The sequence below is a fragment of the Ctenocephalides felis genome, unplaced genomic scaffold (genome assembly GCF_003426905.1).
Source record: "Ctenocephalides felis isolate EL2017-DRISC unplaced genomic scaffold, ASM342690v1 CF-g0.4_SCAFFOLD_03570, whole genome shotgun sequence".
Lineage (NCBI taxonomy): Eukaryota > Metazoa > Arthropoda > Insecta > Siphonaptera > Pulicidae > Ctenocephalides > Ctenocephalides felis.
The window spans coordinates 17,148,792-17,175,029 of NW_020539724.1; the positions used below are offsets into that span (position 1 = coordinate 17,148,792).

The window sequence follows — 26,238 nt, forward strand, 5'->3', positions numbered from 1 at the left end:
TACTTTAATGTGGTATTAGGACAATTTGGAATAGATTCAGAATGTTGTAAGTACTTTTTATCATTCAATTTTACTAGACGAAATCAATTTATCACAAAACTAAATATTTGCGAAATTGAATGTATAGTACGAAAATTATTCTGCTTATCATTAATATTTTAAAATTAACGTCAAAAATCTATGTTCAATTTGTTTCTTATATTCATGTAATAGCATACTACTTATACTTCAATTTATCATTATTTATATACTTCTAATTTATTTATTTTATTATGAGTGAAATGACAATTTTACTCGTGTTACCATATTAACTGAAAATTTTAATTTTAAACCTAATTTTTTAATTTTGCGCGCCTCATGGAATAAATAGTGCAATACTATAGGGAAGTCAAATATGATTAACAAATGTTCTTGAATCAAAATATGAAAATAAGTTCATTCCAGTCATAAAATCTAATTTGCTAATTTTGCGACGTTTCAAGTTATTCTTGACACCAAAATTGGAAAAAGTATACATGTGTAAGCCAAAATTTGACTTCTGGTCCATGTTTTCTCAAAAATGGCTGCACCTTTTTAAAAAATTCAAAATCTATTTGATGAAACTCGATTAAGACCTGTATTGATTAGTTTTTCGCGACGGTCGGTACAGTCGTTTCTTTATAATCAGTACATAAGTGCAAAAAAAAACAAGTTTTTTTCAATAAACCTGAACCTATTTATAAAATTCCTTCAACTTTTGAAAAAAACTAATCAGCACTGATATTATTCATTCATTCATTTAACTTTTGGAATAATATCAGTGATGATTAGTTTTTGGTAAAGATTTGCCTGATAATTTTTCGTAAATAACATTTTAAAAAATGACAATTTTAATGAAATTTTGTATAGCAATAAGGTTAATAGACCTTTAGGGATATTCTAAAATATTTTAGGCCAACAGGAATTGGTTCTATTATAAATAATAATTAAAATTTGGAATAAGGAGCTGCGCCCTATGGACAACACATAAAATATATTTATTGAGGTACAGGGCTTAAAGGTCTGCGGGTAAAAAGGTCCACCACCAATATTTCAAAAAACGAGTAAAGTTAGGATTGTTTAACAACAATATTTGAAAGCAGAAGTCAAAAGATGTATAAGCCATCACTTTGATTCATACGTTGGTATGGGGAGAAAAACGGCCACGTTGTTAATTTTGAAACTAAAGTATTTTTTTTCGTTGTTAATTTTTTGTTTTTGAGCACTGTTATTTAGATTACAATACATGAATATAGTTTTTAAATATATTTCATGTAATTGCTTTATAAGATGTCTACTTATTTTGAAGTTAGATTCCAGAATTGGAGTCAAGAATTTTATTTGTGTAGTTTCTAGAATATCTTACATGTTGTTGGGGTAAAAATGAACTTCTAAACCATTATACTGGCAAAGTGTAAACAATATGAAAAAAGTAAATAAAAATGTGAAATAAGTTCAAAAAAAATCTGCAGAAGCTAAATTAAATTAATAGTTGTTCCAATTTTGATAATGAGTTCTCATGATAAAGTTCCATATAAAAAGGTTGATAAGATTCTATATGAAGTTTAAAAAATATGCATTTTAAAGAAAAGTTGTATTCATATAATTTTTATTCATTGTATTTCAATAAACAATAAATCTAATTATAATAAATTAGACAGAAATACTTACGAAAACAAAATTCATGATAGTAGTAAGATTTGATACACTTGTTTATTAAGTATTAAAATACATATTTAGATTATGATTTTTAATTTTATTGTTTAACTTAATAATCGGAAATAGCGATCTAATGTAATTTTATCTCATAAAATCTTTTTTAAATTAAAAACAAAATGGTTTAGTTTTTTGTCCCCTGGCTAAACCCACATATGGGGTAGAAAAGATTAGGTGACAATTTTTTGAAAAATAACAAGACTCTATAATGATGTTTTATAATGATGAAGTAGCTGGAACATTGTCTGTAACATTGTTAGATAGTTGTTTGTTTGACATGTATTATTTATTTTGATGTAGTTGGTTTGGTTTTCACAGAATAATTGCTCAGATTTGACTTTTGTTAAGCATCACCCCGTTACCCTAATAAAAAATTCTTGAAACATGAATAATTAAAAATTGAACTCTATATCACAAAAATATTCAAACATTCAAATTGTAAAATAGAAAAAATTAAAAAATATGTTGGTATCAATTTTATCATTATTTTGAATGTTCATGCGGTTTTGACAAATTATACAGACAGATAGGACAAAATTGTAAAATATTAAACTAAAATCGTAAATTTTCTTTTCCCATTGATACCTGTCTGAAAATCCAGTGGCCATTTCTGATGAGTAATTGTAAGTTGAGTTCCCCCCATCCCAAATCTGACTTTCAGGGCCATGAAACCGGTCCTTATTTAATATTTGAAATGTCATCAAAATGATATATGATGTTCAGTGTAGTGTAATGTCTTGTAATTTCGATGCTTTATTACTAATATCCTTAATTTAAAGAATAAGTTCGTATCAAGAACACAACGCGTCAAGACAATGTAACAAGCGGAAGGATTTTCAATCTGTTGTTCTTGTTATGAAACAAGATTACATTGATTTTCTCAACTGCTACTTAGCATTAAATTGTTTATCTGATTTATAGTAGTATATTTGTGTAGAGTTTCTTACACAGAGTACATAGAAAATACTTAGTTTCATAATAAAATTATCATCCATAATAAAATTAAGGTAGCAAGATCAAAGTTTAGTATAAGTATATAGTAATTGTACAGATATTACCCGAAGCGCACAAACAGTACATAGTTGATAGATGGTTTGCATGAAGATCAATATTTGCAAAAAAAATAGAGATATTGCATATTAAAATCTAAAGATACAACAGTTTTTGATAGCGAACTATAGGTACCATACAAATCTATAGCAAAGCTGTAAAATTTTCTACCATCTCAATGTTTTTTTCAAGACTATTAAGAATCATTCATATGGGGCGTTGATAGACGGTTTGCATGAAGGCAATATTTGCAAAAAATAGAGATATTGCATATTAAAATGTGAAGATACAACAGTTTTTGATAGCGAACTGTAGGTACCATACAAATCTATGGCAAAACTGTAAAATTTTCCACTTTCTCAATTTTTTAAGACTTTAAGAAACATTTATTTGGGGCGTGCTTTGCATTGGGTAAACTATTCATATATTTGTTGTTAGCTTATTTTACTTATGCACCACATTTACAAACAGTTAGTTATTTTCGGATATATACAGAATATTTTTCATACAAAAACGTTTTCCGGGTCAGCTAGTATATATATATATATATATATATATATATATATATATATTTCAATATATTTCAGTTTTTTGTATAAATTTAATAATTTCTATTTAATTCTGAATTATACAATATATACTAGATGGCCCGGCAAACGTGTTTTTGCTTCGTAAGATTTCTAGAGAATCAAAAAAAATAATACTGAATTTAAATCATTGATCAATTCAAGGGAGCGTCCATTAATCACGTGTGGTTTTTAGGGGGAGGGAGGGTTTGACAAAAAATCACGAAATATCACGTGGGGGAGGAAGGGGTATAGTAAGATATCACGTGAATTTATTTTTTAACTAATTTTTTTAAAAAAGTTCAAACGATTTAAAAAAAAATAAAAAATGTACAGTTTCACCTACCTAAAAGTACACATGATGTTTGGCGGGGGAGGGGGGATTAATTTTGAATATCACTATGTATCACCAAGGGTAAGGGGGGTCCAAAAATCCTTAAAAACTCGCTCACGTGATTAATGGACGCCCCCCAAGTTATGGTCACTCAGTGATCGAAGCTCTCAATTGTTAAATACTTTCTATCTCATTATACATATAATGAAATAAACTAAAAACAAAGATGACCTTACAATTAGGTCTTTACTACTACTTTCTCTATCATCTAACTGATTAAGTCACTTAATATTTTGCCCAACGTTATTGGACCTTACCCAATAAATTTTATAACTGTATAAAGCTGATATAATTAAATATAAACATGATTTTAATTGTAAAATTACGAATATACGATAAAAATATAATTATTACGTTTGTTCTAACTAGTGTATTCAGTCTACTTTAAAAAATGTTTGCAATTTTTTGGTAGCCAGATATAGATATAGGGAAGAAAAATAAGTCTATTGAATACTTTACTCAATTATTTTTTCTTTCGGATACAAAAATACTCTATTTGTGCTTGAAACCTTAGAATATTTTTTTGTTGAAAATAACTGTGTAATTAAATACTATATGTTATAATTTTTTATTTTTATTTTAAATTTATGTTAAATTTTTTAAATTGAAATTTATCTTATATTATTTACATTTTTATTACATTATTTCATATCCAGCAATTATTAGCCTAAATTAGCCTTAGTAAAAAAATATTTGCATAATATTTTTTTTACTATTTTTTATATTAAATTAAATTTTAAAATTTGAAGTAGTAAAAAATAAAATACATTTTTATTCATCACAACTTCTTTATAGCCAATAAATTTTATTCTAAAATATAATTTATTGCCAATTGAATTGTTGAAAAATGAATTATTCAAGCGACTATAAACTAATAGTACAATTTATTCAAAAATGAAACACAATTATTCTATATCTTGCCATTAATTTTTTAATTTAAAAAATACATTTAAATAAAATATATTTTTAATTCAATACTCTTTTTATTTCAAAAAAACACAACTATACTCGTACACGTAAAGAAACTTATGATATATAGGGGTTATCGTATGAAAAATGCAAATGTTATATAGATTTAATTTAAAAATATTCTTCCTTCTAAAGGAATATTTATTTTGATATTAAATATCTAAAATCTAAAAATATATACCCGTACATTCAAATCACTCAAAGCGAATGGGATGAAGTCGTTATAATCTAAAATATGAATATAATAGAGTTATAAACATTAATGTTTTCAGTCACGTTTATAGTGACGAAGCCTTAAAAAGGCAATGCTATAATTGGTTTGCTCAATTTTGTCATTATCAGTATCGACAATATATTATTCAGTTTTATATATAAGTGTACGATTTTCTAAAAAAAATCTTCAATCTAAAAAATGTATACAAAATATTTACTTATTATTAAATTTTATGATAATTTGATGCATATATATATAATGTATATGCAATATATAATAATAAGTAAATATTTTGTATATATTTTTTAGATTCCCTGTCAATATCTATGTTTAGTAGTATTCATTGTAGTAATCATTGAATTGTTTACTATTCAAGGTGTTTTATAAAAATGGAAACAAAAAGTAATCATAAGGTGTAAAAAGGTAAAAAGGTAAGGTAAAAGACAGTATGGTGGATATGGCGCAACATCCCAACTGAACTCTAATAATTTTTACCCAGTGGCCAAGGGCATGTGATATCAATAATGAAATTAATCACCGTTCTGATTTGCCAATTCAGACAGTGAGTCTGCGAAGCGGCACTTATGCGCTCTCAGTAAAATCTAATTTATTCAAAATTTCGAAAAAAATTTTTGCTTTTAAAATGCACTCAATGCACGATGCCATGCACAACTATGTAGTCAAGTGTGGTCATGCACCACTAACTATGTAGTCAAGAGTGGTCAAGTGTGATTTTTTCCCTCGTGTCCTTAAAAATCGGGATCGATGATATCCTGCCGATAGTATCGTGTGAATATCAATGTCTCGGTGACTCGTCGAATGGTCGACTCGGCAGACAGAATATTTGACGGTCAAACGTTTGACGGCAATAGGGTGCCGCTACGGACCTTACATTAAGCAGGAGGCCCTAATAAATATGATTGACATGCTCTTATTACGCTACGTGCGTTGCAGAGCAAAACAATACGAGTACACGAATAATATACAATATACACATATATTACATATGTATTGTTTAACTCTATATAAGTGCTAAGTGGACGTATACTTTAACTTAATAAAAAAATTATTGTTGATGCAAACAATGGACTGTGATTTTTTAATGTCATCGACGTGGATAAGATTGTAATGTAAGTAAGTCAATGATGGTGTCCGTTTCCGTTTCTAATTAATGGTTTTTTCGCGAACGATTGAATCCTTGAACGGTCGGCTGATAGATTTTAATTGACAATTTATAGCAAGAGTGTTGTGTACAGCATTGACATATAAAATTTAAGTCTATTTGCTGAAGAAAATTTACAACGCTTGTTTTTATTAGAACATTGCAAAAAATATAGCAGAATCCCAATAAGAAAAATATGAACAATACAATTTGCATTTTACTCCACCTTAGAAAATAATTTCTCATGGCATGGGGCGGGACACAAAGGATCAATTATATTTTGAAGAATATTGTGAAAACCTAGCCAATTATAACACTACAAATAACGTACATCAAGTAAACAACTATAGTTTAATAATAATATAATATTAAGACCAATAATATTTTATTGACAAATATAACAAAAGATGATTATGTTTACTAAGATCACTTATTTCTAATTTTATTATGTCTAGAAGTCAGGGGACGCCATAGTACTCCCCCAAAATAAAAACGTCGGGGTCACCAATTATATAGTTTTATGAACTTTTTGTAAATGATTAAAAACACAATTTATCTTTGTTGAAGATTTAATCCGATGAGAAAATACGAACATTTAAACTTTCAAGATCAAAACAATATTTTATTGACAAATATAACCAAAGATGATTATGTTTACTACGATCACTGTCTTGTTTCTTCTTTAATTATGTCTAGATGTCAGGGGACGCCATACAACTATCTGATTATGTTCAGTAAAAATAATTCCAGATAATTCATCATTCTAGAAATGTGTTTTTCTGCTGTTTCTCAAAAAATGTCACCTGGTCCTTTTTACCCCATATGCGGGGGAAAATGGGACAGCCAGGATGCAAGCAGGTCGAATGTCTTATTTTTATTTTTGAAGAGATTTTACAAAACAATAGCTACATTATTCAACCGATTCAAAATAAAAATTCCATGGATACGTTTTTTACAGAGATTATTGCACTGTATATAACCTTGATCTGGTATTTTGTCAAAAATATTCACCAGCAGAGTTGGAAAAACTATTTATATAATGTCTTTCATATATCTCTTATAAAATTGCGTTTTTTAACTTAATTTTTTCTTTAATTTAACATTTTTATTGCTTACAGCTTTTTGGGATAAAGATTTAGATGGCCCTTTTCACCCCGCCCATGTGTATGATTTTTTGTAAAGATTATTTAAAAAGAAATGTTGGAACTAACTTAGAATTAGCCATACATTTTATAAAACAGTTAAATAACGTATACTTAAACCTTATATTGACGTCTCGTAAACTTAACAATAGTGCTCACGACTAAAACAAAACTAAGAACGAAAGAAAATACTTTTGTTATCGATTTTCCTTCGTTCTGTTATCGTTTCGTTTATGAAAATCAAGGTGATCGCTGGTTATACATCTTTTTGCCTCTACTTTCAAATATTATTGTTAAAAAACTCTTAACTTTACTTGTTTTTGAGATATCGGTGGTGGATGTTCTACCCTATAAGTAGGTTATTAAAGAAGCATTTTCACTTGATATTTTTTCAATTGTTTTAAAATGTAGACACCTTCTCATTTTTTAAGGTTCTTGGTTTCTATTTAGATTTCTATTGGAAGCTCATTAGAAGATAATTAACCCATTTTACTTAAATTAGAAAAATTGTTTATTATAAATATAAGTTATCCAAAAAAGCACTCTTTCGACTGATGTTGGTGTGTTTAGCAGATGTATCCATTTTTCCTTGAAATTATAGATTAAAATTTGTTTTCAACTAAAAGTAGCTCTATTACTGCTTTGTGTTGAAAATATATCATTACTATTAAAAAAAAAAATAAACAATATTTCAAAAGTATTTAAAACAACTGTTGGATTACTTTCGAAATAACTTCACGTGAAATTTTATTGTGAAATATAATCATTACAGGTTTTGGAAATTTTAAGACCTGATTGACATCTGAGATCTGAAAAATGATCTACTAGTATTTTGCCCTTAAATGGCGATGATTAAATAATTCCTTAAATTGAATTTTAGGTTTTTTTTTAATTGCTTCATTTTATTGCTATTATTAATTACTGATTTTTTCTCAAGTTTTTATAGAAAGTTTAACGTATTACTTAAATACTTGAATAGATTTGGCTTACCAGGCTTTCAATCCAAATGTTTCTAAATAGGTTTTGAGAAAATTATCCAAATTATACAAAATATATGATAAATTCACGAAACATAATTTTTGACTGAGTTCTAAGATATACAATACAACAGTATAAATGCCTTTGCAAAGACGGTCAGACTAAATACTTCCTTAAATTTAATTTTAAGTACTTTTTTCAATATCTATATCTATTTTGCAGTGATTTTATTTTATTTTAGTACGAGTATTTAGTACAAATTTGATATTTACAGAAATGTATAAAAAACATTATTTTACCTTTTATGAAAACAGTGTTCCTAAATTCTGAAGTTTAGGCGTGTTTTGTTTCTAAGATGCTTTCAGTGTAAAGTTCTTCTAGATAAGTTTTGTAAAATTTATCCAAAGCATATAAAATACATAATAAATACATTTCTTTTATTTGTAATCAATTTTAAATAATTTAGAGAAAATTAGCTGAACTATTCACAGTATGTTAATTTTCCTATTAGAATTGCTATTATTTTATTCTATGTGAAGAAGATACGCTGGCCTGCGCAGAAACCATATGAAATTCCATTACCAATAATTGATACAAAATAAATTTGCTATTAATCGAAATATTAATGTTATGATTAGATTTTATTTCCATTATTCCTTCAGCACTAGTGTACCATTTGTCTTAATTTCACTAGTGTATCTGTGACCCCCGGTCTCCTCTACGTATTCCATCCAGATTCTCCTTGGTAATAAAATCTTTCGTATATAATCGTCTAAAGATAAAAGCAAATGCATAAAATTTTCAACTTTTTCTCATAGTCGTCGTAGTGTGTGAACGGAACGGAAGTTTCTGATTATACAATCAGCTAGAGGAATATATTTGTAGTAGAACTTTGTTTTGATTCGCTAATGAAATAAACACTTGTATGAATTTTCATGTGAACAGATGGATACTTTAATCCCACCAATAGTTAATTTTTAGTATATACACTTTTTTTTGTTAATTAGAATAATATTCAAAAATCTTAGTCTGCGAAAATTTATGTTCAAATTAGTTGGTTGAAGTGAATTGTCTGATAGAAGTGGTTATAGATAGTGTTTTGGTTGGATATTGGTGCAAATTGTTAAGAAATCTAGATAAGACATTTATTTGTTTGATCATTTATCTACATAAGAAGTTGAATCATAAACTACTAAAAAAAACATCTATTAATTGTGTTCTGTGAAGCAGTCTTTACACTGATAAAAATGTGGTAAATGATTAAAATAGATTTTTACTTATTAGTAGATCTAAAATAGGTTAATAGAATATTTTTGAAAATCTTCTGTTATGAATTCAACCTAACATTTTTTTATTTTTTATTTGCTATGACCTATAAATTTCTTGCAAAGAGGTATTAGAATGTTAGCTTTATTACTTCTGATTATACCTAAGTAATTAGTTACTCTTTTGGAGTCTGGTCTCCAAATAAAAATTAATTCATTTTAAAATGCCTGTAGTATTTTTAAATATAATTGCCAGGCGTTGGTCTAAATAGTTTTGAAAATGGATTTGTGGATCAAAATTTTGTTTGGCATTCTGATTACATTTACTGTCAATTTGATTCTGATTACATTTACTGTCAATTTGATACTATTCAAATTATTTAAAAATTTAAATACTTGATTATTTTGAAACAATAAAAAATATAGATTATTCATTTAAGTTTTCAGCTATCTATTTTTTACAATAATATAAATACAACTTCTGTTTGAAACACATATTGCTTAGACTCATTTTTTATATATAAAATAACGATTAGCTGACATTTTTATATACATTGCACTGAATACAACTTTAATATGGAAGTTTGTCAAAAAAAATTAATAAAGATGAAATAACAATTAATAATATTTTTTTTTTGTTTAATTGCTTTTTTGAACTTTTTTTTGCCTTTTTATTTACTATTTTCGTATTGTTTTCGAAACTAATCAGTGTGAAGAATTAGGTGGTCCTTTTTACCCCATCCGCATGTAAGCTATTACTAGAGGTTATATAAAAGAAAACTGTTGAATCTAACTTAAAAATAATAATAAATAATATCAATGTTTTAAATCAATCAAATAAAGTATACCTAAAAATTACATTTTTAAAGGAATAAATTGCATAAATTTATGCAGAGTAATCTACGCTTTTAGAAGAAAATGACCAACAACAACCAAAATAAATAATTTCGTTAAAAAGTGGTCAATGTAGTCTTTTATCTCTTGATTAAGATGTCGCCTAATCCAATCATTTGTTTTCTATTTTAAAATAGTATTTTCAAAAAAATCTACATACTTGTTTTTGAATTAATGGTAATGGTGGAGGAGGTTTTACCCGCCAACCTTTAAGCCCCGCTATACCCTACTAAAAAAAATGGTTGAATTAAAGAATATATTGCTTGAAGATCAAAATTCCAAAATTTGTGCTCCAATATTTGATTCCTTTTCCTTTATGTTTAGAGAATATTTTGGATTCAAAACTTAAAAAGTTCGAAAGCCCTCTAACATGCGTACTAGGGTTTGTCGGTTTTCAAAAACCGGTTTTAAAAACCGGTTTTTTGACGAAATTTATGAAATTCGAAAACCGGTTTTTTAGTAAAAAAAGCCGGATTTTACTGTATAAATGGAAAATGACAAATATAGCCTAATATAAAATGCGATGCAGCGTTTTGATTGGAATCATCAGTTCAATAGCGTTTGGAATCTTATCAGTCTGCTATGGTTCCCAGAAAGGTTTTGTGTTATCTTTTGTCTAATGTATATATTAATTCTAATGTTTATACGAGTGTTTATATTAATTCAGATCAATGGACTTCTTGTTTCTTTATGTGCAGTTTATAAGTTCAGTATTCAGTGTTATATTCAGATACAGATATAATACGAAATGTAAGTAGTTAACATATTTTATTATTATAAAAATATATATTATTATTTAAACTATTTATATTTTTGCAGTTTAAAATGTCAGACTGGAATGGAATTATTTCAAAAAAGTAGACAAAGAAAAAGCGCGTTGTATTTATTGAAATAAAATGCTTTCTTGCAAAGGATCAAGCACAAGCAATTTACATAATCATTTGAAAACAGTACACGATAAAAAAAATCGAGAAAAAAAATTCTCGGATGCCGACTCGACTTTACAAAACATGTACAGAACCACATATTTTTAATTTTGTGAAAAAAACTAGTTTAGAAGAAATAGTGTCAAAGCTCGCTGCATTAAATGGACTATCAATTAATTGCATAACAAATAGCTCATTTATAAGAGAGTCATTACAAAAACAGAATTATTGCTTACCACAGAACTTATTTTGGGACTTATTTACAACTTTTACAAATCTATCTAATCTAAAACATGAAACTATAAATGAATTAAACTGTATGAAAAAGAAAGGACAAAAATTTTCTGTAACTATAGATGAATGGACTAGTAAACGAAATCGAGGATATTTAAATATTTTTGAAATCACATTTTATCAAACAAAAACATAATTAGAATTTTGAAAATTAATTCATTGAAACTACTCGAAATAGAAAATACTAGCGGCTTAGCTTAATTGTTTTTAAAACTAAAATTGATATTATCATACATTACATTTAATTTAATAAATGTTTTTTTTTTATTTTAAATTGATTCATTTATTCGAAAATTCGAAATTTTCTTTCACTATCATAGAAATATTTACATTCTTATATGTGAAAATAATGCATAAATAACGAATAATTATTTTCAAAATTATTTAATCCACATAAACTATTATATAACTGTTTTTGAACTACTAATTAAAATTTAAATAATTTTGTTTACTATTTATAAAATTTAACAATAAATAATTTCAATCAAGTACTGCTTAAAATCGCACTAAATTTGTGGATAAATTTTTGTTATTAACAGAATATTCGAGCAAAAATTTATTTTCTATATAAAATTCGAAAACCGGTTAAAACCGGTTTTCTGGCAAAGTTAAAATTCGAAAACCGGTTTTCTGAAATGTCGGTTTTTGTATAAACCCTAATGCGTACGGAGTCTAATTGCTTTACTGACAATCACCATTGATTTATTGCTCAATTTTCAACGAGTATCTGACGAACAATTTAGACCAAAACTCAATGATTAAAATTAATCAATGATTAAAACATAAGTAAACTAGTGGTGCATGGTATCGTGCTTTGAGAGAAATTGCTGGAACTTACCGTATCAGAATCAAATATTCGAGAAATATTGTTTTCGAATAGATTATTATAAATTCTGTAACTCATTAAAATGTTCAGAAACCTTTGAAACGTGAAGATATGCAAATATTGTCATTTTCGATTTTCGGCCCATTACTATACTAAAAAATACAATATAATATTACATTATATTATATTATATATGATTATATTATATTATATATGATGCGTGTGTATGTAGCTTTTTTAGTGATTAATCTTATATAAAAAAGAGATAATTTAAGCTTGTTTTTAATCCGCATATCAAAGTTTTAGATCATTTTTATTAATATAAAATGTGAATGTAATGAATTTTAATAGATATATAGATACAGATGAACGTTAGATCTTCTGAAATAAAATTAACATTTATATCAAAATAATTTAATATTATATTAAATATAATAATTTTCTCTAGTTCCCCTCTGCCAATGCGAAATTAGTCATAGGACCATGTCAATGGAAGTAATAATTTAAGCGTCACAAATTTATTAGATTAATTAAAACGTTTATTAAAATGTCGTTATGACTTATTTGAAACAATACTTCTTTAACGAAATTAGTCAGGTTATCATTTTTAGCTTGTTACAAAACAAGTTGTTTTTCATTCGACTACGAATTTCAAAATGTGTTTTTTAATTGGCAATTTGTTTTGAAATACACGTGGAATGATTCATAAGATATGGATGAGGAAAACGCTTTGCAATATTTTAGTAAATATTTAATTATTTGCATTTATTTATGAAAACTTATTATTCTGAAGTAAATAATTTATGTCTAGCTGTATCTTTACCTATGAGTATGATAAATATGTTTTTTTGTTATTTCTGTTTGTTAATATTTTTTTATTTATTAACTTCTCAAAGGACAAGTTTAGGTTTCCAAAAAAAAATCATTTGCCATTTTTATGTTTCCTCGACCTTTCAAGTCTCTCTGAATAAAAAAAAAAATTAATTGACTATTTATGGCCTTTTACTATTAGCAAGACTAAAAAAAATATGTATTGTATTTATAATATTTTATTCGTTTTATATGAAATGATTGAATTTTCTATGAAATGATTGAATTTTCTTAGAAGTATAATTTTTATACCATTAAGTTATAATACTCTAAACAATATACTAATGCTGAAGAAAAGATCTTTATAAATTTTATATAGTGCTATTGTCTATGTTAATTATTATTAGAAATACATATTAATACTCTTTAATATTGGGCGCAAAATGCCGTACTAAATCCAATATTCAAAGTGGTTTCCCTTTGATGTTGATCATTGATCCATGAAATAAAATTAGAAAGCTACCTTGAATTGATAAAATCATCTTATAGTTCCATTCATATTAATTAGTTACATTTTTCAGTCAATCCATTGAAGATATAAAACATTGTGCATATTGATACTTTGTATAAAACACGTGTTTTCCGAAAACAGTGTCAGTGATAAGAAATTTTACTTCATTTAATTTTAATTTAAAAAAATTTAATTTAAAAATATACATGTACATACTTTACTATTTGTATTATTAAAAAGCAACTCACTGATGGTTGTCCTCTTTTTGTGTGATGAAAATAATAGATACTTCTAATTATGATGTGATAAATTGCAGCAATATCTTTGAAGCACATTGTCACTTGAAAGCATTTTTGGGTCTCTTTTCATTAAAAACATATCACTACTGCTTGATATCAGATTATTCGTAGCTATCGTAGCTCTGTATATTTATATATCATATTTTTTCTCTATTCAAAATATTTCCGAATAAAGCTTACGTAAAAACGTACGAATTTACGTTTAGTTTTAATCAAGGTACTCAAAATTCTTTAGACAGTTAACTCTTAAATATCAAAAATAAATACAATGAATTTATTGATTAATATTACCTAAAATAGAAATATTAAAATAATTAGGTAATTCTTACAGAAAAAAGTCGAAAATAAAATTCTGATTTGATTGTTTTATTACAAATAAATCGGCCTATCAGAATAAAATAAGGTTTCCAATCTTCAAGTTATCTATTATTTATGTGGATGATTGTAGATATATTATAGAATAAATCATATATATATTAACATTAATATGTTAATTATAATATGATTTTATATTAACTTTGTATGAAATTACCAACAAACCAAAATTAAAATTTTATTTATTAGCCTATTTATTAGTTAAAGTCTTACTACTAATTAAAGTATAATATCTTAGGCTTTATTAGTTACTTATAATTTCTGACTTATATCTTGCGTGAAATTGGATCAAATTTTATTCTTTTTAGTATAAAAAACATATGACGAGTAAACTAGAAATAATTTACATAACTAAATCTATTTTGCACTTTTAGAAAGTATTGCATTTAATATTCCATAATATTTTATTTGAACTTTCTTATTTGCTTTATCTTACCATACCGCTTACCATTTATCTATCAACCTCATTTAACTAGTAATTATTTTGATTTGAAACCATTTTTATTTGGACGAGACAAAGAAAAATGCGTCCGACATTTTACTATTCAATCAATTGTTTTAATATAAACTATAAATCTGTGTATTAGATTGAATTAGGCGCTCCCGGAGTATCGATGAACATGTTGACCGTGAATCACCGGTAGCTCGAGGGTCTATCGTAGGCGAACTTTCAGCCTGAATGGTGGATATTAAAAAAATATATATGAATTCCTTAAATCTAACAACTTTTTTGTTTTAATCATCTTCGAAAATAATGTTCAATTTAAATTCGTAATTTGCATAATTTAGACCAGTGATTCCCAAAATGGTCCCCCCAGGGGTCCATGCCAACTTTCAAAGGGTCCACGGCAGGGAAAACAAAATTTGGGGGATCACGAAATAAAAATGGGGCACCACGGCATATTTAGAAATGAACCAAAAAGTAAAGAAAAACATTACATATGAATGGTAAAGTATAGTAACAATGTGTGTCAAGTTTCATCAAAATCGCTACATGCATTTTTGGGAACATACCATCTGTTTAAATGTTAGTATTGAGCATATCTCAGAAACTATTGAATGTTCCAACTTTAAATTTTTGTCATATATTTAGTAAAGTGTAGTGACAATGTATGTCAAGTTTCATCAAAATCGAATTATGCATTTTTGAAAACGTACAATCTGTTTCAATACTAGTATTGAGAGCGGAGCCAGCCATCCATCAACCTTGCATATCTAAAAAACTACTAAATGCTTCAACTTTAAATTTCTGACAAAATATTTAGTAAAGTGTGGTAACAATGTATATTTGGTTTCATCATAATCGAATTATGCATTTTTGAAAACGTACAATCTGTTTAAATACTAGTATTGAGAGCCAGCCAGCCACCCATCAACCTCGGATATCTCAAAAGCTATTGAATGTTCCAAGTTTAAATTTTGTCAAATATTTAGTAAAGTGTAGCAACAATGTATGTTTCATCAAAATCGAATTATGCATTTTTGAAAACGTACAATCTGTTTCAATACTACCTGCATTCAAAGTATTAATGCAATAAATCATGTAAATGTTTATTAATCACACTTTCATATCAAATTTGTTCCATGATTAAAGATAGGTTTTTATCATGTACATGTATTTATACTAACATGTCTATTTGTAAGTTTACGAAACGGTAATAAATTATATTCACTTCATTAATATTCTTGTCGTGTTGAGTAATTACCGTATATATACACCTTTATTTATTTATAATTTGTAAGAGATACCTACTGACAATAATAAGTTAAGATAAAATTAATTAAATTCATCAACTTGTATGATTTGTGTGATAATTACTAGGAAAGCCGGTTTAGCTACTTAATAGAGATTATATATATATATATATATATATATATATATATATATATATATATATATCATAGTTGTTCTTATACATCTTTTTTATTTCTTTAAATTTTTGTTTTATTTATTCTTTAATATTCATACGAAAAATGAGTTTAATAAGGTCTCAAACCGTTCGCTAAATAAAATAATAAAATGTAAATATAACATTGTTCTTCTTTTTAATACAAATAGTAAATATAAAATAAAATAAACTACTCTTAATAATTACTCTTAAATGAAGATTAAGAACAGTATGAATAAAGTATATGGAAATTTATCTACAGTCACTCTATGAGAGAAATGCGAGCAATTTTTCACTGAATTGAACACGATTATTTATAACAAATATTAAATTAATACAAACAAAATTTATTATAATATTTTTATCAATATTTTTAAATAATATTTTTATTAATTCATGTTCGGTGCTTTCCTCCATGATTATTTTTTTAATTTTTGAACTAATAATTAATTATTACACAATCAGAAACTCAAATGGTAGGCACAATTATTAATATCAAAGATTTTGTGTTCTGAAACATTTTTTTTTTTAATTAATATTTCAATGGAAATTTTGATATATGAATTAGTTACAATCTACACTGTATTTTGTTTATAAATAATCAGCAATCGTTCGAAACATTTATCATAGAAAAAGTTACAATACTATATGATAGTAAAAAGATATGAAGAGATACTTCTGATATATAGTCACAATTAAGATTTCTGATTAAAAACTCGTTCCAGATAATATAATTATCAGTAATGTTAGTAAATTAAGTGATTCTCATTTCTATATAATTGTCGTAAAAATAAAATATTTTTTTTTGGAAAAAATATGAATGAGACAATCAAGTTTAACTAATGAGATCTGTATATAATACATCAGTTTATAGTTGTATATAATATCTGTATATAATACATCAGTAGTATACTTTTTTTCGAGGTAATCAGTTTCCAGGTTATTATTTTTTTTAAATACTTTGGGTCAATTAATCGGTTTGCAATAACCATTATTATAAAAAATCTAAAATTATGAGTAATTAATAAATGTACCTATATGTGTAAATAACTTTTGGTTGAGCATGAAAACTAAATTTTACTTACCAAGTATTAGGAAATATATGTTATATAAGGTGTGGGTATACTACTTACTTCTTAGTTTTTATTACTTACGAGTTGACTTGCCGTGGCTTTGTGGTAAGAGCTTCGGTCTTGCGAGCACAAGGTCCAAAAGTCCTAAATTTCCACTACGAATAATCTGATAACTAGCAGTAGTATGTAAGTTTATGTTTAAAAATATAAATCTAAATATGATTTCAAGTAAAAATTACCTCTAGAGTTTATGGCATGCCTCCAAATAATTAGAGATAATCACATTTTAAATTGAACGTAGGAAGATTAGAAATGAGAAACTATCTTTAAGAATAAGTTTGTAAAATATAACTTAATTGCTGCAGCTTATGGAGCAATTATTTCTGACCAAAGTTACTTGGTTCTTCTTTCTAAGTAAATAATTATTTTATAAAATATATCAAATTTTTGTTGTAAATTTTTTATTTATGATTAAAATAAGCAAATACATTGTAATTCTCAAAATTTATATTCACTTGCCGCTAAATTATAAAATTCTAAAAAACCAATGGATTTTTATCCATGTTATTTCCATAAGAAACTTTGTTGGAGTGCGGACTATCTTAAAGTTAATATTAAGAAATAAAATTTTCAGCAATTTTTTTATAAATTATATTAAGGAATTATATATTAATATATATATATATATATATATATATGTGTGTGTATATATATTAATATATATATCTATATATATATATATATATATAAATGTATATTAGAGCAAGTATTCTCTTTTGATCTAAAAATCTCTTTAACCCAGTGGTTGCCCATATTTTCCCTGATTATATTATATTTCTAATAGTGATATATATATATATATATATATATATATATATATATATATATTTTGTATGATTCTGAATTTGATGTTGACATATGTATTAACAAAGTCTAATAATCGGGCATAACATCAATAAAAAATTGATGTTATGCCCGATTTTTATTGATGTTATGCCCGATTATTATACTTTGTTAATATATATATATATATATATATATATATATATATATATATACCAGCTATTTTCTCAAGTAATTTTCGTATACTTGTTGCAAAAATTTTATCAAGTGATATATTTCAATACACTTGCTGCAATATTGTGATATTACCATATCTTCCTCGATGCAATTATTCAAAATCTTATAAAAATTGCTTTATCGTCTTCCTTTCGACTTTCAACTTAGAGTTCTGTTTGAACAACCTTTACAAAAATGTGCAAAAAAATCTGTTTTGTCGGCAAAGTGATTCAATTCTATATGCATATTGATTTTTTATCTAATCTATGTAATATCCACACTTATCTTGTGTAAACAGGTTAAAATTGTCGGTCTTGACATTGCATTCTCTCGCTAGTGCACAATTGACTTTCTTAAAGAAAACGCAAGTTGTTCCAGTTCCAGTACAATACATATTATATCTAAAGTCGAAGACAGAGAATGTATTGAGGCAAGTTTGCATTCTAAAATGTCAAGCAAATTATTTATGGAATAATAATAATCTTATTATTAATATTAACATGATGTTAAAAATTTAATAAGACGCGACATACAATTGGTTGCTGTTGAGGATACCTTAATACAAATCCAAAAAATTGAATCATTATTGCAAGGTGGAAGATTGATCTTCTTTTTATTGCAAGATGTCCTTATTTATTCGATGTTATTAGTACTCTATACCAATATCTTTTTTTAAATTTTTAGACATTATAATTATAAAAATTATGAATTTTCAACCTTCCATAGAGTAAGTTATAGTAATGGACAAAAATCGAAATTGAAAATTTTTGCATATCATTTTCCCAGAAAAAATGGATGTGTGTGTATGTTTGGATACACACACATCCAAGCAAATGCAGAACTATATAATATTTGTGTTTTTCAATTATTATTAACTTGTTTACTTAAAACTAGTGGATAAAAATATATCTTTTTTATTAATTTTCCTCTGGGTTTCGTATTTCATATGCGCAAACATATTTATTATCATTGGCAATAAAATAGAAACAATTAAGCGATTTGTTATACAAGTTAGAGTTATTTAGTACGTCAGATGTAGAAATTTAATACGTCGACGTAGAAATAAATAAAATAGTTTATTTTTTCTAATCTCTATATAGGCAAATAACGTAGAAGTGAGACGTAGCCTAACAATAATTCATTTATTTTTCAGTTTCTAAATGTGTAATTGTTGATATCAATACACATCAATACGTCAACAATTAATATACCTAGTAGTACATGGCATGGTGCCTTAAGACAAATTGCTGGAACTTCCCGTAATTAATCAATAAATTTTGATCGATGATTAATAACAATTATTTTAAATATTTTTACAGAGATAATTACTATATATTTATTCGTTCATGAATATGTTTACATAAAGAAGAAATGCTGAATGAATTCATCTGAGGATATATTTCTTTCGAGTAGAATAACGCATATTTAAAAATCATATTTGAAGTATAAAACTTTGTATATCTTTGAAAATTTTGATAAACAGTTTGCTGAATACTTTGAAATTTGTTTGAACCATATTAGTGAACTTTAAAAATTAAAAATCTTGGTACGCAACTCAAAAAATTGTAACAAAATTTGTTCTTGTAAATTATCAATAAAATGTCTAATAATTTGATGTGCATATGTCTAATGATCATTTTAGATCGTCAAATATCATTCATTTTTTTTTAATTTTTTTTGTATCTCCGAAACCGCTAGATCTGTTTAACCAAAAATGTGATCAAGTTTTCGTTTCGTCAATACAAATGTTTTTTGAATCAATTCAATCGGGCGCTCCTTTACCTCAAAAACTGAATTACTAATTTTGGCACTTTTGCTCTATATATCCAAAGCCGTTGGACCTTTGCCAAAACCTAAGCAGCACGTCTCCCCATCAGTAGGAATCGAATGTTTTCTTGAATCATTCAAATCGGTTGATCCATTCGCCTGAAGTCGTGGACAAAATATTGTATCGAAACACATCAATTTTTCCTAAGGTATGCCAAAATGTTCAGAAACCTTTGAAACGTAAAGACATGCAAAAATTTTCATTTTTGATTTTCTTGCGATTACTATAACTTACCCTACGGGAAGTTAAAAATCAAAGAATCTGGAAAAAACGATCTAAATAATAATTAATCTATATACAAATTAATTGAACTTTTAGGGTTACAGCGTAGATTCATTATATTGTCAATAATACAATAATAGTTTAGCAAAATTAATCTTTGCATTAATTATCTTATGCTATATAAATGTTATTGCAATTTGTCTACAGCAAGTATTACAAAATTAGTGTTGTCTATTGCAATTATTACAAAATTAATTTATACATTTAATGAGAGCAGAATTTTGTTTTAATTGCAACAATAGTTGTGAGTTGTTCAAATTTAATAAATGTGGTCAAGTATGTTAAACTACTTCATCACAGATAATCATTATCATTAAATTTAATTATTTAGTAATATTAATTTTTATAATATTTATTTATTTATTAACAAAGTTTAAAGTTTTATATAAACTTGATAATATTATTACTTTCGTCTACCCTTCTTAGAACCCACATCTCTGATCCGTAGAGAGTAATACTAAAATACTTTTTTTACCATTTATAAGAATCTTAATGCATATTTCTATTTCCAGAACGAAGAACAGAAGTTAAGTTCCAAGTGAAATAATTTGCGATGCAGAACAACAGAATAAATACCATATTGTTCATTTTAACATTCAATGACATATTTCACTAATATTAAATCAACAAATTAATCTTCGAAGGAAAACATCAGTCAAGATTGTAAAAATGCATTTCAATAATATCATCAAAAATGGGAGGTATACACAGTTCGTGGCTGCCAATGCAGGTAAGTAGTTAAGAACATGTAGAAACTAGGTGTAAGTGGTAGTTTTTTTAATTATTCAAATCGCTTTATCTGTGTTCCCGAAATCGTCGACGAAAATATATATCCGCACACACACACATACACGCATACACACACACATACATCAATTTTTTCAAACGTAAAGATATATAAAAATTTTCATTTTCGATTTTTTTGCTATTGCTATTTATTTACTATAACTTGCTCTACGGGAAGTTAATTATTATTCATATACAGAGAAATTTAAATCTTTTTCAATAATTGGCCTGGTTAACGTGATCTAATTATTGGTTTTTCATACAATAATTATTTTTCTGATAAAATAGCCGAATATTTATAATTATTTATTATTATTCTATGCTTTCTGCATTTTAATGAACCATAATTAATTTAAAATATGTAAAACGTAAAGCCATATTTCACAATCTTAGTTGCACGTGTTAAAATCCTTATCAATATCTAAAGAATTGCATTTTATCTTTGTTTATAAATACTTTGTTATATATTTGCAAAATTACAAATTACAAATAATGACTAATATTTGTATTAGGAAATATTTTATCGGCTCCGTGAAAATTATTAATATAACAAACATGTTTGATTTTTTATTGAAATATTTGCTGATAAGAAATCGATGAAAAGAAAATGTTATAAATAAAATAAGTTTGAAATACCTTTCAAAATACACGAACCAAAGTATACAATATTCAATTAAATGTTTTCGAATTTCATTTATAGGAGCTATTGCTGGTATATATTTTTTACAAAATATATTCAGTTTGTCAGTTTGTTAAAAGAGATTTCAATAATATATTAATAATGCAATTAGTATTTTGAATAACAACCATTTATAGACTGTTGAAAATGAATTAACTAATTAAAAATTTAATAGATGTCAAAAATTTTGGTTTTATTGGAATTAAACTTAATACTAAGGAATTATTTCTGTAGGGGTCTTGACTTAGGCAACCTTCCAATATAAAAATTATTATAAGTATATTAAAAGTCTTAATTAATTGAAATTTAATTAAGAATCTCGCAGTGGTTTCAAATCGTCTGCATTTTCAAAACGCTTAAGATTATTTAATTTCATAGAAAACTGGGGTAAGAAGGGCCAACTAGATCTTTACTTTGGCAAAGGTGTTACTAGCAAAAAATAATAAATAAAAAAGTAAGTTAATTAAAGAAAATAATATGACAAGAGATAAAGTAAATTTATAGTTATTCTAACTCTGTTGTAGAATATTTCTGACAAAATACCAGATCAAGGTTATATACAGTATTATCTTTCTAAAAAATGCGTCCATAAAATATATATTTTGTATTGATTGTATAAAAGTAGTTTTTATTTCGTACACAATTACTTTGAAACTAAAATCAAGACATTGGACCTGTTTGTCCCCTGGCTGTCCCATTTTCCCTCGCCTATGGGGTAAAATGGGACAGATAACAAACTTTAGAAAAATATTAAAAAAATCGTTTTTATAATTAGGAGTTAACAGGGAAATTTTATGAACATAGTTTTTTTTCTTTTTTTTAATTAACGACCCATTTGATGGGCTGTGGCGCTAAATTAATATATTCCCACAGATAGTATTTTCATCTATAATTGGAGCGAGCGAAATAATGTCAAATTAATTAAGACTTATAAGAATAGCTTTGCATATAACTAATTGCCTTGAATTAGAGAAGTTATTTAATATATTACACATGAACCTACCATCTAGTATATATATATATATATATATATATATATATATATATATATATACATATATATACCATCTAGTATAGTAGTCAATATTTTTAACTTGTTATTTATAATACTCAAATTGAGTAAAATGTGCTTAAAAAAATAAGAGCTACATTTAACGCGCGGTCCATTTAGTGCAACTTTAATTAATTTTTATAATTAAACCACTTCCCATAGGCCTATAATATTTTAGGGCATTCGGTTCGACTATAAACTCTGTCACCTTGCAAAATTTTATCAAAATCTCATAAGAGTAAACCTAAGAATCTCCTTGTCAGTGTTCAAGTTGATACCTATTTTTATCAGTGACATGCGTTATTGTTTTAATACTTTATGTATTTAATTAATTATATAAATTATATTTTCAGTGAATATTTTAACAATATCAGCGGGTGCATCAATGGCCTGGACTTCGCCAGTATTAGCAAAACTAGCAAAAGATAAAAGTTACAGCCCATTTCCACGGCACATCACCAGCCCCGAGGCAATGTGGATGGGCGCGCTGGTATCTCTGGGTACTGCTGTAGGTAATTGTCAGTTTTAATAATAATAATAATTTAAAGGAAAAACATTATAACAATATCTATAGCAACAATTAGTAAATCAACATATTTCCATTCTATTATCCAGGGCCGTTCATATGTGCATTTTCAACGAACAAGATCGGCATGAAGCAGACGCTGCTGTGGTCAGCTCTGCCCAGCCTGGTCGGCTGGATCCTGACGGCTTCGGCCACGACCATAATGCAACTCCTGGTCGCCAGGTTCATTTTAGGTATAGCTTGTAGTGTCGTCTTTTCAGTAGCTCCATCTTATGTTTCAGAAATCGCAGATGTGAGTAAAAATATTCGAGTTTTTTTTTAAATAGTTTTTTATTCTGTTATGTATAATTTTATTTTTTTTTTCTTCCAGAATACTTTTCGTGGTACATTAGGAGCCCTATTGCAACTTACTCTAACTATTGGGATGTTGCTGGTATATTGCATAGGCCCTTACACATCTTACGTTGTTTTCACCACAATATGTGGAATCATTCCAATAATATTCGCAATTTGTTTCATTCCTATGCCAGATAGTCCATACTGTTGTGCGTCTAAAGGTTAGTATTTCAAGAAAAATTTAATTTCTTTTTTAATAGGATTGTTGTGGTAAGCTTTTGGTAAACTTTTGGTCCGATGATGGCAGGTCAAGCTACAAAAGCTTTTGGCGATTGACCAAACTTATGTGAGGTCTTGCTTCGTCTTGTTGTAATACTATACCCCTTTTGGATAAAAATTCATAAAAATTAGATCAAATATAGATAGGAATCACCTTTAGATTATCCTCTAAGAAGACCACGTGGTTAGGACGTATCATTCATACAATAAACAAATACTTTAATAAATTATGTATTGGCTGCTTTGATCGAACATCTTTTGTCATATTTCTGGTATTAGCATAATTTCGAGATCATATTTTTTTTGGTCGTTATTGGCAAAAAACTGATCAAGGTGCTTTTTGACCTCCTCAATTTGGTTAAGGTTTTACCTCGTAACAATTTTTTTAGTGACTAGGACAAATAATGGTCCGATGATGACAGGTCTGGAGGATGTGATAAATGTAGAATTGGGTCTCATTAAAGCTGTAAAAGCTTTTGGTGAATGACCAAACTTTTGGGAGGTCTTGCGTCGTCTTGATGCATTGCTATACCTTGCTTGTGGGTTAATTCTGACCTCTTCTATTGAAGTACCTCGTAACAATTTTTTAGTGACCACGACAAATAATGGTCCAATGATGGCAGGTCTGGAGAATATTATGAATGTGGAATTGGGTCCCATTGGCTTTTGGCGAATGACCAAACTTTTGGGAGGTCTTGCTTCGTCTTGGTGCAATACTATACCTCACTTGAGGATTAATTCCGACCTTTTCTATTGAAGTACATAATTTTGTTCATCCAGCTGATGACATAAAGCATCCAAATTAATCGTTTTGTTACCTTGAAAAAGGTGAAATACGAGCAATTCCTTTAAAATCTCACCAAAAATAATGCATCACCTTTTTCTGGTGATTTTCAGTCTTATAACTGTTTTGAGTAGGTTCTTGTTTTTTGTTTTAAGGACAATTGTATATCCAATTTGACATTCCTAGTAACAAAACGCTTCAAAACCTGATAATTTTCAGGACTTTTCACAGGCGAATCGCGGACGCCAGTGCGATGACACAGGTTTCTTTCAATGAGAACCATTGAGAAAAATCCGAGATCTTTTAAATGGTCATGGACTGTTAAATTTGATAAATTTTTACTCGATGGGATCTCATGTATAGTTTTTCACCGGTTTGCATCAACTAATGTCTTTCTCGCGTCTTTATCAGCTTCAACCGTACTTCTTGGACTTGGTGCAACTTGGACATACAAATACCAGGAATGAAATTTGGCAAACCAGTTTTGGCACTGTTGTACTATCAACACGTCATTTCCGTACACACCGGTCAATTTCATTTTGACTTAAACAGTATTTTTATCCCTTTTTGTAGCAAAAGAGTATAATTTGTCGAAATTGCTGCTTAATACGTTCTGTATTCAAAGTGGCACCACACAAAAACTACTGCATGTAATTGCTTAGAAGTCTTAAGACTTTTTACACACAAACCTTAAAATACGAGGTTTCTAATAAAGGTTCAAATAAGAAAAATAGTTAAATACTCTATGGTATAAAAACGACCTTTCAAACAACCGTATAGAATATAATCTATAGTTGTTATAAATATTGATTAATTTGGATTATATTGATTTTTAGGTAAGCTAGATAAAGCAAAAGCATCATTAGTTCGCTTAAGAGATAGATCTGCAGATGAAATAGATAAAGAAGTTAAGCAAATACAGGTAAAACTTTACTATTAAATTTACAGAAAATCTAACGTATTATACAATTAATTTATACAAATTATTTAAAAAAATTAAATCTTTCTTCGATTTCGAATGCCTTTTTATTAATTTTCTTCTATATTTAGGCAGATGTAGAAGCAGCCAAGGATGGCTCATATCGTGAGCTCTTATGCAGTGGTACCCAAAAATTGCCTTTATTTTTGGGAATAGGATTGGCCGTCTTCTTTCAATTATCAGGAGTTACTGCCGTACTAATTTACGCCGAATCCTTGTTCGAACAAACGGCATCAAGTCTTTCGCCGGACGTCATGGCCATGATAATGGGTTGGTAA

General features: G+C 27.1%; 1 protein-coding gene across 1 annotated transcript; it reads left to right on the forward strand.

Moving 5' to 3' along the window:
• On the forward strand, window positions 1–26,238 carry LOC113383487 (facilitated trehalose transporter Tret1-like). The gene is made up of 7 exons (XM_026621750.1): window positions 1–46; window positions 21,053–21,270; window positions 23,410–23,568; window positions 23,672–23,874; window positions 23,953–24,139; window positions 25,818–25,903; window positions 26,032–26,238. Exons 2-7 carry the CDS (start codon window positions 21,210–21,212, stop codon window positions 26,236–26,238), a joined length of 903 nt encoding a protein of 300 aa, XP_026477535.1. The 5' UTR covers window positions 1–46; window positions 21,053–21,209.